The sequence below is a fragment of the Hydra viridissima genome, unplaced genomic scaffold (assembly GCF_058129835.1).
Source record: "Hydra viridissima isolate aposymbiotic clone 2 unplaced genomic scaffold, HvirCarnegie_v1 scaffold_9, whole genome shotgun sequence".
In the NCBI taxonomy this organism is placed as follows: Eukaryota; Metazoa; Cnidaria; class Hydrozoa; order Anthoathecata; family Hydridae; genus Hydra; species Hydra viridissima.
In genome coordinates this window covers 2,734,760-2,754,565 of record NW_028324308.1, presented here as the reverse complement: position 1 = coordinate 2,754,565, position 19,806 = coordinate 2,734,760, and the positions used below count along the sequence as shown (strand labels likewise).

General features: G+C 28.8%; 2 protein-coding genes and 1 pseudogene across 2 annotated transcripts; 2 read left to right on the top strand and 1 right to left on the bottom strand.

Moving 5' to 3' along the window:
- The first annotated feature begins 57 nt into the window (after nucleotides 1-57).
- LOC145185469 (threonylcarbamoyladenosine tRNA methylthiotransferase-like) lies at nucleotides 58-7,944 on the top strand. The gene is made up of 13 exons (XM_090097196.1): nucleotides 58-497; nucleotides 1,043-1,224; nucleotides 1,347-1,395; nucleotides 1,555-1,675; nucleotides 2,958-3,061; nucleotides 3,413-3,579; nucleotides 3,837-3,982; nucleotides 4,779-4,839; nucleotides 4,946-5,065; nucleotides 6,385-6,447; nucleotides 6,547-6,630; nucleotides 6,771-6,938; nucleotides 7,350-7,944. Exons 1-13 carry the CDS (start codon nucleotides 191-193, stop codon nucleotides 7,500-7,502), a joined length of 1,725 nt encoding a protein of 574 aa, XP_089953322.1. The 5' UTR covers nucleotides 58-190; the 3' UTR covers nucleotides 7,503-7,944.
- An 822-nt stretch (nucleotides 7,945-8,766) lies between these two features.
- On the top strand, nucleotides 8,767-10,596 carry LOC149883600 (uncharacterized; annotated as a pseudogene).
- Nucleotides 10,597-15,691: 5,095 nt separating this feature from the next.
- LOC145185743 (lipopolysaccharide-induced tumor necrosis factor-alpha factor homolog) lies at nucleotides 15,692-19,464 on the bottom strand. The gene is made up of 2 exons (XM_090098570.1): nucleotides 19,013-19,464; nucleotides 15,692-16,310 (listed from the first exon to the last, which is right to left on the bottom strand). The coding sequence occupies exons 1-2, from the start codon at nucleotides 19,405-19,407 to the stop codon at nucleotides 16,205-16,207; spliced, it is 501 nt and encodes a 166-aa protein (XP_089954696.1). The 5' UTR covers nucleotides 19,408-19,464; the 3' UTR covers nucleotides 15,692-16,204.
- Between the last annotated feature and the right edge of the window lie 342 nt (nucleotides 19,465-19,806).

Below are 19,806 nucleotides of genomic sequence, written 5' to 3'. Positions count from 1 at the left end.
AGAAATAAAAGTAATTATGCTTTATACTAAGATAAAATTACATTCATTTTTTAGCATTAAAAAAAATGATTTTTTGAATTTTTTGTTATTGTAATAGCTGATTCAGATTTTTATTTGTGGAATGGAATGTGAATGGTTTGTGGGCTGAAACTAATAAGTTGAGCTTATTTCAATATTTTAGTCAAGTAAAATGCCAGTACCAGTAACCATTCCGTCATCTTGTGATGAAAATCTTGATGATATTGAAGACATATTTCAACCTGAAGACCTTACTCCTGATGAACGAGTTAACAATCGCAGTCTTGTTACTGCTCGGGTTCATCAAAGAGTCAATACAAAAGTATCTGATGTCATAGATGATGAGCAGCCAATTGCAGACAGCATTATACCTGGTACACAGCGTATCTACATCAAAACATGGGGATGTACACATAACAACAGTGATTCTGAATACATGGCTGGACTTTTAGCTGCATATGGATATAGGATTACAACTAGTAAGGCTTTTGTTAATCTAATCTACAGTTTCTTTATTTTTTTCTTCAATTGTACCTGTTTGGTTTAATTTTTTGCTAAGTTTCTTATTAGACACAATCTCTTAACTAATATTAATATAATTTGTTCCATAAAATGAAATTTCAGTCAATAGTTGTTTTTTTTTATAGTCAACATCTATGAGTAAATACTGTCATGGCCGGTGTTTAAACTGATGTATTTGACATTGAATGGAAGTTTCCTTTGCAATATTTTGCCTTTTCAACTAAATTTTGAATTTTTTTCATCAATCTGAAATTCGTCAAATAAAATTATAACTAGTTCAACAATCAACTCAAAAGATTTACCCCACCCATTTACAATTGGATTAGCTTGAACAAAGACAACATACCACTATAAATTATTTCTTTCGAATATATAATTACAAGTTTAATAAATTTTTAGAAAATCCTCTAAATGCAGACTTGTGGTTATTACAGGTTTATTTAATCTTTAAAAGATCTTTAAATCCAGACTTTCGGTTATTACCCATTTATTTAATTTATAGATGATCCTCTAAATGCAGATTTGTGGTTATTAAATAGTTGTACTGTGAAGAATCCTGCTGAAGAAAGTTTTAAAAATGAGATTAAGAAAGCTCAAGATCTTAAAAAGTATGTGGTTCTTGCAGGTTGTGTACCTCAAGGGCAACCCAGAGGAGAGTTCATGAAAGGCCTCAGTGTTGTGGGAGTATGAAATATTTTTTGTTAGTTTTAAAAGTTTTATTTCACATTTACTAAATTGACACTCCTTCCCATTTGTCTATTTCTCTGTCTTTTGTTTTTATATACATTAGTTTTTTGTTTGATTAGGTCCAGCAGATTGATCGTGTTGTTGAAGTTGTAGAAGAGACACTCAAAGGTAAAATTGTTAGTAAATATAGAGGAATTTAAAAATAGTAGCAATCATGTTCTATAGTTGTAAAAATTATATTACAATTTTGTATTTGTTGAATAATAATCTTTGAGAGTTATTTTTTGTTTAAAATTTATTAATTATGACTTAAGTAATTATTTTTAGGACACACGGTGCGTCTTCTTGGCAAAAAAAAACTTTTTGGTAAAAAGATTGGTGGGGCACCTTTGAATCTTCCAAAAATCAGAAAAAATCCACTCATTGAGATTATTGCAATTAACACAGGGTAATCATTAAATAGTTAAACATTATTGAAAAATTGTTTTGTTGAAATAAAATTTAAAATGTTTTATTGTTTTTCCAATAAGATTTATTAACTCTTGTAATTTTAATACATTTTGCAAACAATGAAATTTGAAAAATAGAAAAATGTGTATTTCTGATAATTTATTAATTGTAAGTTTATTTTTGAGTACATTTGTTGAGCGAGTTGAGTAATCAATATGAAGTTCAAAATTTTTAAAATTTAACTTACGTTTGTAAATCTTATTCAATCTTTCATTCATATACTTGTTTTCTGAATGAAATTATATTTTGGTTATGTTTACAAAATAAATGTATTCATCATGGTACATTACAGCGAAATTAAATACATTCAATATGTTAAAAAAATATGTTAAAAATCCCAAGGAGTGAAACCAGGTGTTTAGAAACCGGGTGTAGGGAATAGAAGCTTTTATCTTCAAGTAACTAAAATTGTTGTAAAATTTTTCAGATTTTCACAAATAACTTTGCTAAATTAACTAGGAATTTAACTAGAAATTTTTAACTAAAATTAACTAAATTTAAAATTATTGTTAAAATTAACTAAATTAAACTAAAACAAATAATTAAACTAAAAGAGTAAAATAAATTAAAATTAACTAAGTTTAACTAAAATTTTAATTAGAAACTTAACTAGAAATTTGTTAAACATAACTTAGCATTTTTAATTAATTTATTACATAATATTAAATGGGATAAGCCAAAAAAAATGCTGTATAGAAGATGTATATTCTGTTCTTGCCTTTGTTAGTCAACTTTCATCAGTTCTATAAAACTGAAGGTGAACTAACAGAAGAATTTACTGAAAAGTTTCAGTTAATCAAGTCACACAAAAAATCAAATAACATCATTTAAAGCTATTATCTAAGTCAAATTTCATATTACTCTAAACTTTGAAATAATATGAGAGTAAAAATATTGAAAATAAAAATTGTTTAATAGCAAAAGCGTTTTCAAACATTGACTACATTAAGAGTGTCTTAATGCTCTAATAAATTATTATTTTAATAGATCATTTTGCTCCATGATAAAAGACACTCACTTGCTTGATTCTAATTTAATTTTTGGAATGCATGTTGTTTGCACTTTTATCTTATTTATTGTCTCTTTTTTCGAAAACGGAAGATAATAGTTTCAAAGTAAATTAATTCAAACTTATAATAGCTTTACAATAAAAAAAGATTTTAAAAATAATATGTAAATCTTTTTTCATACTCAGTTTTTTTCTTTTGATTTAAATTTAGTTGCCTAAACCAATGCACATATTGCAAAACAAAACATGCTCGTGGAGAATTAGGTTCATACCCACCAGAAGAAATTGTAGCAAGAGCTAAGCAATCATTTGAAGGTTAGTTTGTTTAAATTTTTATTTATTAGATATTTTTTAAAGAAAGTCAATTAAATATTTACATAATCATTCAAGGAGTTTAGAAATTTTCCAACTAAAAATGGAATTCTATTAAGTTTTTCACCAAAATGAAATTTTCTTTTATTACAATTTTATCTTCAAATTTTCAACATATTAAGTAATTCCTGATTTGGAGTTCTTTTTTTTATGTTAACCAGTATCCAAAACTGAATTTGAATTAAAATGTTTGACACTAAAGTGCAAACCATAAATAATACTACAATAAAAATAGAAATGGATAAGTTATATTTTTTTCTGTATATGATTGGTATGTTTTCATTTATTAATTAGAAGGTGTTGTTGAGATTTGGTTGACTAGTGAAGATACTGGTGCATATGGAAAAGATATTGGTGTCACTCTACCTGAACTACTGTGGCAATTGGTTGAGGTTATTCCTCCTGGTGCTTTGATGAGGATTGGAATGACAAATCCTCCATACATTAAAGAATATTTGAATGTCAGTGGTATTCTATCATTTTTATGCTATTGTAATTGCTTTCTGTTTTATTTATGTGCAGCCAATTTAAATATTTTTAGTTTAGTCCATGTTTACGCAGCTCTTATGACACCACTTACATTATATATATGTATGTATGTATATATATATAATATATATATATATATATATATATATATATATATATATATATATATATATATATATATATATATATCTTAAATTGTTTTATTGTAATTTTTACACTGTTGTTATAGGAAATGGCAAAAATCCTAAACCATCCACGTGTATATTCATTTTTGCATATACCTGTTCAATCAGGGTCTAATAATGTGCTTCACGATATGAAAAGAGAATATAGAATTGAAGATTTTAAAAATACAGTGGATTTTTTAAAAGATAGGTAATGTTAATAATATTTTCATGTTGGATAACATTTACATTCTTTTCCCTACATGCAGGTTACATGCAGGTTAAAAGGTGCAGAAAAAGGTTCCTATTCAAAAGTATAAATAGCAAAAGTTTAATTTACAATTAAATTAAAGAGGTTACATTTTAATTCAAAACAAAAACAAAAAAAATACTAAAAAAATGCAAAAGAATCAAAAGAATACTAAAAACAAACTTTTTATTAAAAAGAAATATTTCTTTTTAATATATTTAAAATTGCACATTGTAAGTTTTGAACAACAACATCGCAAGTATGAAACTTCCTGTTACCATCACGCGAAAGTTTCACTTGGTCTTCTTCCATGTGTTGCAGTTCATTTCTAAGAAAAATGAAGGTCTTGGACTCAATAGTGAACTATCAACTGAAGGTCTTCATTCAAACTTCAAGCCCCAATAGCAGTGTTTTAAGAGTCAGAAAACCCATCCAGAATATGGGATTTTTTTGTTGAATTGTGTTGTTGATTACAACAGCAAGCATGTAATGATAGAAGAAAATGCAGAAAATCTTTTTTACGTTTTTAGTATGACAAATTATGAGGTCACTTTTCCGCAAAAGTAATATTAAATTTGTCAACTTTTTCATGAATTGTTCATTTTCAAATGCAAAATATACATATTTATGAAAGAAATAATTTTTATGTAATTTCTTATACTTCCTCTGATTTAGACTTATTAGTTCGTTTTATCTTATGAACTTAGGATTTACTTGCAGGAAAATGTGTATATATTGCATATATTGTATATTTAAGAGTACCCAGATTAACTGTAGCAACTGACATAATTTGTGGATTTCCAACAGAAACATTAGAGGTGAATTTTTTTGCTGGTTTGGCAGAACCTAACATTTGCTTTATGAAACTTTGTTTAGGCAAAGGTGTTCACCAACTCTATTTAACATTAGTATTTGTTAATTAAGGATTTTGCAGATTCCTGTGCACTTGTTCAAGAGTACCAGTTCCCCAGTCTGTTTATTAATCAATTTTTCCCTCGACCTGGTACACCAGCTGCAAATATGAAAAGAATCCCAACTGATGAGGTCAGAGATGTTGCATATTTTTTCTTATAAGTATTTACAAATATTTACCTTAAGGTAATTAAAGTTTGTATCCATATATATATACACACACACACACACACACACACACACACACACACACACACACACACACACACACACACACACACATATACAGGTTGCGGCAGCGATTTGCGAACTAATTTTTGGCTAGGTTTTGTGATGTAAATAAAATACTTCCGCAATTTGGTTTTGATGATTAATGTTCAATGACCATCTTAGATTTTAATAAAGTTGTGAATAAAAAACATTTTAGTTAAAAGTTTTACAATGGAAGCCAAAAGAACCGAAGCTTTAAATTTGATTCACGCGGGTTTACCTGCACGTGAAGTGGTTAGTGTTTCTGGAGTGTCTAAGACTACATTTTACAAAGTGAAAAAACGTGACAGTGCTTAAGAGAGCCCAATGCCCTCTCCAGTAAACAAAAAAGTTGATAAAAAGTTCACAGAAAAGCTTAAAAAGCATGTTGAAAAGATTTCTATTGCATCCATTAGAAAGACAGCAGAATTGTTCAATATTGATGAGAGGACAGACAGAAAACACATGGAAAAGTCAGTGTGGCCCGACCTTCATGTCAACTTTTGATAGAAAGACTAAAAACTTTACAATTGGAGCGATCAAAGAAACTTCTGAATCAGCTAAAAAGCCATGCTTCGTCAACAGTTAATGTTTTCTTAGATAAAAAACTTTTTAGTGTTGACTATGTGATAGATAGGTGTAATTACGGATTCATTGTGTAGAAGAGTGACAAAGCACCGCCTGTGTATCACACCCAGCAATATCTTCAGGACAATATGGCTAATTTCTGGCCCAAACACTTTTGACCACCATCCAGCCCTGACCTGAATCCCTATGACTACAGTATGTGGAGCGTAGTTGAGAGTAAGGCTTGCAAAAAGACCCACTCAAGTGTCAAGCCACTAAAGTCGTCAATTACCCGTGCCAGGAAATCAATGTCAAGGGACTGTATAATAAGTACCTGCCAGTCCTTCTGCCCTAGGCTTGAGGTAGTGATCAAAAAGAAAGGAAACCTAATTGAATGTTAAGGTGGGAAAAGTATTTATCTTCAACTTTTCTCATATTAATATTCCATGAATAAAGTTTTTTAGTACTTTAAAAAATTCATTTTGAAAAATGTTCTAAAAAGTTCGAGAATCGCTGCCGCACCCTGTATACATATATATATACATACTTAGGATTACCTACATTATTTTATTTGTAGCCATGAAAATATTTGTAATGATAAATTTTATACATTTATAATTAAATTTTATATAAAGGTAAAAAGAAGAACCCGTGTTATATCAGATATATTTCAATCGTATTTTCCATATGAAAATCAGGTTAGATATATTTTCTAATGACCCATTGATTTACATTGTATACATTCTTTACTGGAAACATGTTGTGGTGTAAGCCAAAAAAATTCTTCTTTTTTTCAGTTAGGAGAACACCAAATGATCTTGATAACAGAAACTGCCAAAGACACAGTGCATTTTGTAGGCCATAATAAATCCTATGATCAAGTAAGTCCTATCTAACGTTCAGAGTTTTTTGTGAAACAATTTTAAGCTTTAACAATGAAAGCTACTTAACATAGTTCAATTTGAACGCTTTCATTAACAATTTTATATTGGAATTTACGTTAAGTTTGTATTAACAATAGGTTCTTATCAAAGGTGACCCTGACTTGATGGGGAAGTTAGTTGAAGTAGAGATTTATGAAACAGGAAAGCACTTCTTAAAAGGTCGTTTAGTGAACAATTCTGAAATCATATCACCTGGTTTGCGAAATCCACTAACAAAAGGAAAGATAAGTGGTCTCCTCGAAAATGTAACTATTTTATTGTATTTATCCTATGGGTTTACTGAGTAACATGGTTTGAAAATGAGTTGATGGATATGGAACTTGTCGCCTCTACTTTGGTGCAAGAGAGTGTTATTGTTTTGCATTATTACAATATTTTTCTTCAAAAAATGTGTTTTTCAAAAAAGTTTTTTGTGAGACAAAATTGTTTAAATTTTTTTTTATCATGGGACAACTTTTGGTTTTCTCATATCAAAAGTCAATCTTTTATTTTTTTTTTTTTTTTTTTTCACCGTAGTATATTATAATTTATATAACTGTATGTATGGGTCGTGTTTAAAATATTTATAGAAAAGTATGGGTAGAATACTAATATTAACACGCTCTACGCAGGAATTGCACTTTAAATTTTACAACTATATACTTTTTTACTTCTAGAAAACGGATATGATTGTTGATGATAAGCAACCGCTGCCGGCTACCATTTGGACACACGTTTTACATTTTGGACTTTTTGTTCTTATTGTTGCTATTACTTTAGATATTTGTCGCTTGTTACACATGGTCCGTACTAATAGTTGGCCACAGTGATTCTCTTAAGAAGGACGCACCTGTTACTGGTATTAGCATGAATATTTCTGACTAAGCCAAGAAAACCTCTATTGTGTAGTTATAATTTTTGGTGCTGCAGGTACACGAATCCTTTTAGAACAGAACAAGAAAGATGTTTTAATAAAAATGATAGCTTTATTTCCCTTTCATTCAGTAAAACGTTAACTTTATTATTGCTTACTTAAAAATGAAAATAGGCTTGTAAAATTTATCGCCTCGCTTATGGAATTGCTTTCCATTATAAACGTTTTAGAATTTATTTTAGTTTATTTTTTAGAAATTTTATTTATACTCCTCAAATAGAACAAGATGTTTTCTTTCTGTATATACACACCTTTATCGACGATAGAAATCGGTAACTTGTAAAAATTAACAAGCAGATAACCTTGTAAAAATTGATGAGCAGAATTTGTCATTATGACTTTGCATTTTTTTATATATATAGCTGTAGCGGAGGCAATCAAAACTAACGTTTGAGTTTCTTTTTTCGTGCACTAGGTTCTCTTTGTGATGGCTGCTATTACCTTAGACCGTTAATTTTTATTTATTGTTGAGTATCGGCCGTGTGTTGTGAAAACTGTTTGCAACTGCGACCTGGTTAAACATTCGCATCGAATATCAGGGTGGCCAGCCAACTGGAAATCAGGGCAATCAGGGAAAAGTCAGGGAAAAGCATTTTAGTCAGTGAAATCAGGGAAAAGTCAGGGGTTTTTCCTTTTTTTGTTAAAAGTCAGGGAAAATTAAATTTAAAAATAAATGAGTAGCCTCCTTGACTGAAATGGCCCCCTTGGCCTTGAAGAGGTGAATACATAGAAGGAAAGAAAAATTTAATTTATTTTAATATTTTTTTTGTTATTGTAGTTACAACCCTCTTAAATTCTGATAAAAATAGTAAATATGATTGCTATTATATTATTATCTAAAGTTTGAAACTTATTTTTAAAATAAATTATTTTTATATTCAATTTATTTAACTGTGTGCTTCTATATGAGTTAAATATATTATATCTATATAATATATTTAATAACTGTATGTTTATGTAGTGTAGATTTTTTCCAGGTAAATAGTTAAAAAATAGTAACAATAATGTCTAAACTAATTTATTTTGACAATGACTGGATCAATCATGAATTCCATCCATCATGGGGTTGGCTAAAGAGAACCAATGATAAAACAAAGGCTTAGTGTATGAAAAAGGTGTAGTGTATGTGAAAAACATTTTCTCTAAGTAATGTGGGTATAATGGCAGTTAGAAGACATGAAAAAAGTGGCAAGCATTTAAAAAACATATCTTTAAAAAGTCAACCAAAAGTACTAGATTATTTTAACAGTAAAATGTCACAGAAAAATACAGAATCAAAAGCATCTGCTTCATCAATTTCATTACTGATTCATTTCTAAAGTCTTCTCAACTAGTTTCAATTGTTTCAATAACTTCTTCCAGCCCAGTAGTACCACCTTTCTCTCTATTTACGGCTCAAAATGATGTAACACGTTCTGAAATACTTTGGGCGCTATACGTAACTCAGCAACATTTTTCATACAGATCATGTTCCAAAATTGGACTTCTATTTCAGCGTATGTTTTCTGACAGTTATATTGCTAAAAAAATGACTATTGGGAAAACTAAAGTGGCCTATAACATTACACACGGACTTGCCCCGTATTTTCATGATCTAGTTTTAAAAGCTGTCTTTAACTCTAACCATGTATGTCTTGATGAATCTTTAAATGAAGTTGTTCAAAAAGGCCAAATGGATATTTGCATTCGATATTGGGATGTGATGCGTAACTAAATGACTACAAGATACTTTTCGTCTGTGTTTCTTGGCCATGCAACTGCTTATGATTTGTACAAAGGTTTTACAAATGTCCTAAATGAAAATCTCCAAGCTAAAATTTTACAAATATCTATGGATGGACCAATTGTAAATTCGAAGTTATTTTGATATACTCAGTGATGAATTCGGTAAAAAATTTGAAACATCTATTCTTGAAATGGGGTCATGTGGCCTACATGTTGTACATGGTGCATTTCAAACAATTATACTGTAAATATTGTTACTGACGCTGTCAATGATCTTTTGATGCCAGCTAAAATTTCATTTTTTCAGTACTTGGCTTCAATTGTAGAGCCTTTCTTAAGACTTTTTCAGTCAGATTCTCCGTTAGCACCTTTCCTTTACCAAGAACTAGAAAAACTAATGAGATCTGTCATGCAGAACTTTATTAAAAAAGATGTATTGGATGAGGCAAAATCTATTATTGAGCTAATGAAAATAGACCTAACCATGCATAAGTGTCACGAAAAAGAAGTAAAATTTGGTATTGCAACTTCTTCGCTTCTTTGTAAAATAAAAGTAAGTGAAAATCAAAAGTTACAATTTCGAAGTGATTGTATCCAGTTTGTATATCGGAGTGGTTGATAAACTGAGGGAGAGAAGTCCTTTAAAATATAAACTTACAAGAATGACTGATTTACTCACAATCCTTCACGAACCTAAATGGATTAATGCCACATTAGCTGATAAGGTCAATATTCAGTATCAAGATTTATTTGATCTTGCCAAAGGCATCCACAGATTACAGTTTACAAATTATAATGTTTATAAAGATAGGTTGGATGTTTTTTTAATTCCTTTTATATGCCAGAATTTTAGTTCCTTATTTGAAGTATCCAAAATTGTCTTCACTTTTTCACATGGAAATGCACAAGTTGAAAGTAGGTTTTCTATCAATTCAGATGTTCTTGTAGAAAATTTACATGAGAGCTCTGTAGTTGCCCAAAGACAGGTATATGATGGAATTCACCATGTTAGTGGAGTTTGCAATGTTGAAATAACCAAATCAATGATTAAAAGTGTAAATATGTCTCATTCACAGTACAAAGATTCATTGAAACGAAAGAGAGAAGAACAGATGCAAGAAGAAAAAGAAAGTATTGATAAAAGAGTAGCTGTGCAGAAAATCAAGGAATTAAATGCTAAAAAAACAAAGCTAAATCAACATCATCAGGAAGATATACGCGAGATTAAAGCTAAAATAAAAATGCTTTCACGCAAAATGGAATGAACAGATTTACATTTTTTTGATTACATAGATTTGAATTATTTTTACTTCCTTAAATTTAAAAATGATTTTTAATCTAAAATAAATCATTTTTGAAAAACAAAAAAAAAACATTTTTTTTAAATTTTTAAATCTTTACTTTTTAACATTTTTATATATGTGTGTGTTAATTCTTTTGAAAGTTTAAGATAATTCTTTTAAAGATTTCTATAAAATTTTCTGAACCCTAATTGGTAATATGCAAATCTATTATATATATTGGTAGCAGACCCAGTATAGTACCTTAAGTTTTAATACAGTAGAAAAAGGTATATAAAACAATCAACAACTCAAATTTTTCAAAAAGTTGAGTTGAAGGCTATATAGACTAGTGATGTTTTATTATTAGATTAGTAGTTATTGCTTTTTTATAAGTTTATTACAAATTTTAAGGCTGAAGCATAAAATACGATCGTATAACATAAATGATTTCTCTACAAAAAAACTCTGACTTGTAGCTTAAAAGTTATTTCCTTTATTGATATTAAACTGGAAAAAAAGTTCAAGTAACTCAAGGAAAAATATAATAAGTCAGGGAGAAGTCAGGGAAAAGTCAGGGAATTTGAATGAACAAAGTAACTGGCCACCCTGAATATGCCAGAGCACAAAATAATTGACGTCACTAGAGTCATAATAATAGAAGTTGGCGAAGTAAGTTGATACTTTACCTCATTCTGGTAAGCTACTAGTCTAACCAACAAGATTCCAGTCACTGAAAACCCCGATTAGCGTGCAAATAGCCCTCTTTACCATTTTTCAACCATACTTAAAGCGTCAACCCCGCTCTGATTACAACTCGCCCCCTTGTTTAATGTCAACTCTTTGCTATCTTATTCAACTACTACACAAAACTGAATAAAACCTAAATATGAATATTTTCAAATGACGTTATAATTATGAATAAAGTTTTTCAGCTTTTTTAAATTTACATCATGTTCTCTAAAATTCGTTTAGAAAAACATTCTCATGAAGTTTTTTTTTTTATGATGTTAATTCCCCCAATAAATTATTTGAAATTATTCGATTTTTATCTTTCATTTAACATTGCTCAACAAACTTTTTGAATCGTCATGGTGTTAAAACGATGTTAACGAATTGTTAACACCATGACGATTCAATGTTGGATTGGTTTATATTTTCAAGTGATTACTGTGTTTGTTTAATAACTTTAAAATTTATAAACTTGATAAATTTGTGAAACTCGATCGAAATATTTGAATAAAAATGAAACTTGAAAAACTTGAACTCAAACTATTTGAAAAATTTTACTTACTTTACAAAATGGGATTGAAAAACTTTTAAACTCGAACTCGCCAAATTTTTAAACTCGAATCACATTTTTAGTGAAGTGTTTGTGAAATTTTGGTTGCACCTAAACTTTGGTTCAGTAAAACCTCAGTTGAACCGAAATTTGAGTAAAATTGAAAACAAAATCGAACAGGCCGATACTTGAAAACCAAATTTCGGTTACGGTTTTACTTATCTGAAACACCCTCTTATTCACATTTATAATTTATTTCAGCAGTCATCTTTTTTGCTTTAGACTTATTGTTATTTAATTTTATCTCTTGTCTGCGTAGTAAATCTTTAATAGTTTTCAAAAAAAAACAAAATTGTTCATTAGTTTGTAAAAGTCTTTTTCAAACTCTTTTTTAGCCTTTACTCTCATGTCAGCATTTAATTCTATATATTTTGCTTTAACCATGAGTTTTCATTAAGTTTTATTCCTCGATAAATTTGGATCATTTTTTAACCATATTTTATATATACTTTTAAAGCATCAGGATGAACAATATATTTCTTTTTCTTAGTTAAATTACAAGCTTATTAACATTACCTATTCGTAATCTTTTAGGAGCTAGAGGATAATCATTATGTAAATCACGCGATTCTTTAGGATATTTCAAATCTACTTCTAAGACACAAGCATGATTTTCCCATGACTAAGGAAAAATCTGCCCACCTTTCTTAATCAAAAAAGGATGTAAGAAACATTAAATGTATTTAAATCAATGTTTCTGAAAAATTAAGACTGTAAAGATTACATATTAATAGGGAAAAAACAAAAAAAAATTAAGTTTTACAGAAAATTTTGACTTTCTTTTTGATGCCTCCCATAAGTTTCTGGACAGAGCGATTTTTGTAAGTTTTAGCAGTGTAATCCCATTTTTTCTTCAAATCTGTAGCTGATTTTACTGTTTTTCCACTTAGTTTCAATTTCTTTTTTATGATGGCCCAATATTTTTCAGTAGGACGTAATTCGGGCCAGTTTGGAGGATTCATCTTTTTCGGAACCAACATCACTCCATTATGATCGTAAAACTTTTGAGCATCTTTTGAGTAATGTATTGTGGCTAAATCAGTCCAAAACAATACTGAAGTACTTCTATGAGCTTTAATTAGTTGTTTTATACGAGAAAGACAACATTTCACGTATTCCGAAGATTTCATTGTGCCCAAACAAACATGAATTGGCGATTTTTTGCCGCAAAAGCAAAGTGGCTGCCAAATCATCAATTTTTTCGAAAATTTATCAGTCATTACATACTTGTATTTATCACTCACATTTCCTCTTATTTTAGAAGCATAGCAGCACTGCCCAGGAATTTGTTTAAAATCCATTTTAACATAAGTTTCGTCATCCATCAAAATGCATCCATTATGTTTTGTTAACAAGTTGTCATACAACTTTCGAGCTCGACTCTTTGCGGTTGAATTTTGTTTATCGTTTCGATTTGGCATTTTAACTACTTTAAAACTTTGATATCCAAGTCTCTGTCGCCATTTATGTACAAAAAAATTGGAAACCTTCAGTTTTTTCGCTCGATATCTATCAGACCAATCAGGATGTTCTTCCAATGAAGTCTCCAACCGTTCGAGAGCTCTAGGATTTGCAATGCGTTTTTTTCGACCACTTCCTTGTTTTCTCTGAATAGTTTTCTGTGCTGTAAACCGTTTAAGAACAGTATCTACAGTTCTTCTTGATATTTTTAATGATTTCGCTAACTTTCTATTCGATAAAGTTGGATTTTTTAAGTGTTTGTCCACAATCAAAAATCTTTGTTTAGTTTGCTCGGTTTACGTTTTGAAACTAAATAATATTTTTAATTATTTTTTTCTGCCAAAATGTTCTATTATACAAACACTTCCACACACAAAAAAATAATTTCAAAAAACGACCGTTAACTAGCTTTACCACACCGCAAAAGGTGGGCAGATTTTTCCGATAGCATGCCTTACATATATTTTTAATATCTTTCTCTACAAACTCAACAAGCGTTTGTGCAACATTTTTATCATTAGTTATTACAGTGTAAGTAACAGGTTCAGTTATCTTTTTTTTAATTTTTGAAGCATAACATTTTATCTTTCTTTGGAAATTCAAACTTTTTTAGGTTTATTCTTAGTGCAATATAATTTATGCTCACTAAAAAAGATTCAGGATCAATTTTTTTATTATTTCTTCTTTCTATTTTATTAGGGTCAATCAAAAAAACATTTGTAAAAAAAAAAGGATTTGTAAAAACATAGGAAAGTGACATTTGACCTTGTTGTCTTTTAACATCTTCTTGCTGTAACATTTTTTCTTCTAATAATAATTTTTTGATTATTCAATGAGAATAATACATCCTTATAGTTTTTACATCTATATTATAACTCAGTAGATCCTTTGGATCCTATTGATGGGAACAATCGTTCTGATCAATAGGATCCTAAAGGATTTTAGCAGTTTATAAAGAAGCTATTCAGTTTATAAAGAAGCTTATTCATTTCATCATTTAAGTACGTGAGATCTTTATTTGCATCAAGCGGTTGAGATTTTTATAACATGAGCCTGTGATAAAAATATTTAGTAGAGTTGTATGTAAACAGGAAAATGAGCAAGATTTTTATCTCCTTACAATAGAATAAGTAAAAAAGGTAAAAAATTATGTTGATGTTTATCCGATGATAACAACAGGTGGAACATTAAGAACGGGTGTGAAAGGTGTATTAAGGGTGCATTAAGGGTGTGAAACATGATGATAATAAAAATATTAGTAGAGTAGCTGACCTTATGTTGAATGATAAAGTGTGACATATCACTGATAAAAATCTCACCACTATCTATTGTGGAAAACCATCTTAATGTAGGTGATGTTATAAGTTTTAACAATGATGTTGGTAAGAAACCAGGAGATGAAAATTTTAATATACTCATAAAAATAGATTTGTAAGTTTATTTATTTTTTTACTAAATAAAAATGAATGTTGATAAATTCAGAGGTGCTATGATAGTAGTGGTTCTCGTTTATCCAATTGATTTTCAAAATATGTGAGGACATTACTTAATTTCTAAAAGTAATGCGATATATTATTCAATACAATTAATAAATCGTATTTATCGATTAAATCCTGGTGTCATATAAGAAAAATCTAATCATTCTCACGAGTGTAATTGTCGAAATTAACGGTAAAGAAAATGGCATTAAAAAAACTAAGGAGCAAAAATGTAAAATAGCTGCACATTGATGAGTTTTGAGCATACATATATATGTAAGTATGTATATACATGTATGTATTTAATGGTTGGCAATAAATGACTCACCGTTTGAAAACACTTCATAAAAATGTTCTCAAATTTATTATTATATATACAACTATACTTTATACTCTATTTAGTTTTACGGTATTAAGTTATTTTGATTGGTTTTAGCATCTTATTCAGGGATATCAGGGATATATCAACATAAGAAAATCACAAGGCTAGCAACGCACACGCATAAATACTAAAAAAAAACAACTTCAGCCAAATCGTTTCTGTCAATTCCTTCGTAAAAAAAAGTGAAGGAGGTCTTGCTGAAGTTAAAAACTAAATTAAGAATAAAGTAGGGCACCTCCTAAGGTAGGCTAAGGTGGGCTAAAATGGTCGTAAAGTACAATTACGATTTAATTATAAAGAATTTTGTTAATTTTTTAATTTTCTGGGCCAAAAAGAACCGTTAAATCTGCGTAAGCAAATAGCCGGCCTGTTAAGTAAATTCCCGCCTAATAAAAGTACATAAAAAAGACGATTAAATCTGTGTAGGTAAAGTAAATCACGGCTAAAAAAGTAGCCTGAGTTCTTCAAATAATATGCTTTTTACAACAATATAACAGTTCGTGACGTATACAATGTATTAGAAAAATTCCCCTATAAATAAAGTTAAAATTCGGGGTAACGATTAAGCTTGCGGTTAAATTTGGATAGGGTAGGGTTAAGTTAGCAAGAGAGTGTAAAGGTTTGGGTAACATTATAATAGTGTTTTTAACATTAGGGTATTTTCCTTAGAAAATTACTGCATAGAACCAACAATAATTAGAGCAACACAAAAATATATGGTAACTGCAAAGAGAAAAATTCAGTAATATAAAAAAGTTTTTAATAAAAAAGAAAAAAGTATAAAGAAAAGTGAAATCTAAAGAAAAAATATTTAAAAATTTTTTTACATGAAACAAAATTTGAAAGAGAAATCCGACATTTAAAAAACAGCTAAAAAGATTTTGAACCACGTCGCTCTACTGTAGCAAAACCTTCTCAGCGTATCCCTCCTCACATCCTTCTGTAAGTTCCAATAACCTTTTTGCAGTTTGGGCACGAGTGAATTACATCTTTGCATCCATCCATACAGAAAGGAAAAAAGCAACATATCCAAAACCTTACAAGTTAAAAAACAAAACAAATTATCTTTTGAAAAGTTAAAATATTAGTTAAAAAAAAAACGAAATATTAATTTAAAAATTAAAATTTTTTTTTAAAAAAAAAAAAAGAAATGTTAATCAAAAAAATTGAAATAATAAAAGAAATGAAATTAAAATTAAAAAAATTAGAATTAATAATTTTGAATAGTCAGAAAAAAGACAACAGCTTTAGATTAACTTAAAGCAAAAATTAGAATTATGTAATATTTTATTCCAACCTCACTACATAAACTTCAATAAAAATAAAACAAATCATACATAAAAAATGTTCTGCACCATGTATCAATTAGTTACTGCACTATGTTGGTAAACTCTAACCACTAAACTAATGTTTAGCTACTAAGGTATTTTTTTAAAAATCGATAACTTTATTAACTAATTGAAATAGTTGTTTGTATTCAATAATATTTGTCTTTCAAAACTTTTATAAGCCACATTCCTAATCTTTGTTCAAAAATACTTGAAACTTTGAAAAACAACCATTCTACAGATGTAGAGGGTGGCAATAAAGTATTGAACTTTTAAAAAACAATCATTAATGGCAAATGTATCTTAGCATTTAAAAGGTTTGTGGAACTTAATGTTAGTCACGATGAATGAGAGTCAAACTTGGAGGTTTTAGTTGTTTTACATTTGAGGAAGAAACTGTAAAAATCAGTTTCCAAATCATCTGATTCTCTATTAAGTTCTGAATGGTTACCTTTATTAATGAAGTTATTTTTCATGAAGAGAGGTTTGCATAGATAAAAACAATTACAACACAAGCTTATCAGTCTCTTTATCATTAACTTAGTTTATAAATCTCTTCAGTATCAGAGCTTGATGCCAGATATTACCAGGTAATAGCTTGGTTTGACAAAAGTTACAGACATGTTGCTAAATGCAGTAATTATTGATGAGGAAATTTTAATTTTAATATTTTTTTAATGGTAAGTTACAAAACTAAATCATGGTTGAAATTATTTTTCATTCTCAAAGGATTAAAGTTTTTTAAAACAGACTAATTTAACTAGTTTAATGTATATTTTAAATTTTTTGCAGAAAAACAAGTTTTGAGATATCCTATAAACTTTTAGCAGTCATAGGTACTTGTTTTAAATGACAAGCAAAAGGACTGTTATTAAAATTAAGATTAATAATCTGTTTTTTAAGTTCAACACTTTTTCATCTGACTTTTCATCACAAATTCTAGTTACCTTTTTAAGATTCTTTTTTGCTCTTTCTTTTTTATCCAATTGAACTAAGAATGTGAAATATGGCAATAGTAAACTTAACACTTCAAATGGTTGAAACTTTGATAAATCCAGCTAATGAATTATCTGATAGCATTAGACCAATAAACATTAGTTGACATTACACATGTACAATATCTGCTGCATCTAAACTTCTCTTTTGGTTACTCTTCATTGCATTACATTTAATTAAGACAAGTCAGAAAATCTTTTAAACAATATGAATCCTTTGTTGTAGGTTGTGCATGATTTCAGGAAAAGACTTTGGAGTTATAAACTCCATATTTGCATAAATTCCTAAATATTCAACAGCCTCTAACTCTTTATTGAAATTAATTTACATATTTTCATAAATCTTCATTTATTTGGATCATTAAAGAATTTCTTCCAAAAACTTTGCTTCATTCCACAGGCAGTTGAATAAGTAGATTTCCAACTAAAAATATCAACTGGCACTTATTTCTTCAGATTATTTTTATGTATTTCACTCTTAGACTTCCTGAACAGTGTGAAATCTTTTCAAATTTCATGTAAAATGCTGATATCTCTATTCTTAAACTTGCACATTTAACAACAAAATTTAGAGTTTATTTCCCCAGAATTCAAAGGTTCATAAAACTTTGTTGTCAGTAAAGACCACACATGTTCACTGCTTGATGAACTATTATATGCTTGAGATGAAACCTCCATTGTATTAATTGAATAGCTTTTTAGTTTGACTGATTAAAAATCTTTTTAACAATGCTGATTGCTTTTATTAACACAGAAATAACATCATACATTAAAAACATTACATACTTCAATTTTACCAAATAGGAATAAACATTTTAATTAAACTAAAATCTAGTATTACCTGTTAATTAAATTTTTTTTGATAACTTATTCAGTTAATTAAAATTTAGCACAATATTTCAGCAAAAATATTTTTTCTATTAAAGCTTCTCTAGAGTAAGTTTGCAAGCTTTAATTTTTCTTTCATATAAGCACAGAAATTTAACAACAGAGTTTTTCTTACTCAAATCCAGTTTCTTTTACACTTTTAGATGAACTCTGTTGTTTACTGCCTATTGATAATTGAATTTACTGCAAAAATGACCTGTCTTCAAAGTATGGTCTTAGCTTATTCTAAAATGCTCTGTAAGGTTTCATAGTATTTTAGGTTCTATAATATTCCAGATGAGCTGATATGGTTTATAACAAAACATTTGTTAAGAACTAATACATCTATATAGCATTGTATAGCAATAATCCATAGATGATGCATATTGTATGTCTATGTGTATGTATGTGTGTGTGTATGCATGTATGCAATGCTGTTTAAACATCTAAGATAAAAAAAGCCTGCCTTGAAAGATTTTTGAATAAGGAAGTCAGTATGAAGGTTTTAAAAAGTACTTCTATACCTGTACTTTAAATAGCTAACTTACCCAAAAAAAAACATCCCCAAAAACAGTAGCCATACTAATAAACCAGACACAAACTCTATAGTAGTAACAACTTGTGCTTGACAATATGGACATTGCATTCTGACAGGTAACTGATTAAATGTAACAACAAAAGCAGCAGTGAGTTGAGGCTGAGTTAAAATGGTTGTAGTTGTATTTTGTGGATATAAAGGCTGGTTGATATTTACATTTCCTTGACCAGATGGAGGGTAAGGTACATTTCCAGGAGGAACATAGTAACCAGGTTGAACTGGTGGTGGATAACTGGGTGCATTAGGATTTTGGTAGGAAGGTTGTTGCCCATAATTTGGAACAAATCCAGGTTGAATTTCATCATACTTTGGAGGCTCATTTGATAGCATATTAACGTTAGCCATTTTAATTGCTTAAAATACATCATCTTTTATAACACTTTAAATTTCTAACATACTTCAAAAAAAATAACAAAAAAAAGCAAAATATTCTTTGGAAAATCTGTATCAAAATAAGAGAAGCCAAGAAAGAAAAAAGAATATATCAATAAAAATGTTTATACGTAAAAATGTAGAATTTGGTTATACATACATTATACATTTATATATTGAATTACTCAACATCATCTTTTCTTATCATAAACCTACATGGTTCTAGATATGTTATAAACAATATGATATTTTGTATAATAGATATGTAGCTAGCAATACCATACACACTTAGTTTAAAATATCGCAATATGAAATAAAAAAGAAAACCGTTAGACAGTTATACAAATACTGTTTTTACTATATAGCTTTATG

Excerpts from the sequence above, each read along its gene's own strand:
- LOC145185469 (XM_090097196.1), top strand. The coding sequence starts at position 191 with ATGCCAGTACCAGTAACCATTCCGTCATCTTGTGATGAAAATCTTGAT. Across the intron at positions 498-1,042 it reads TGGATATAGGATTACAACTA|ATGATCCTCTAAATGCAGAT; the intron begins GTAAGGCTTTTG and ends TTTAATTTATAG. Across the intron at positions 1,225-1,346 it reads AAGGCCTCAGTGTTGTGGGA|GTCCAGCAGATTGATCGTGT; the intron begins GTATGAAATATT and ends TTGTTTGATTAG.
- LOC145185743 (XM_090098570.1), bottom strand. The coding sequence starts at position 19,407 with ATGGCTAACGTTAATATGCTATCAAATGAGCCTCCAAAGTATGATGAA. Across the intron at positions 16,311-19,012 it reads TTGGGGATGTTTTTTTTTGG|GTTTTGGATATGTTGCTTTT; the intron begins GTAAGTTAGCTA and ends TTAACTTGTAAG.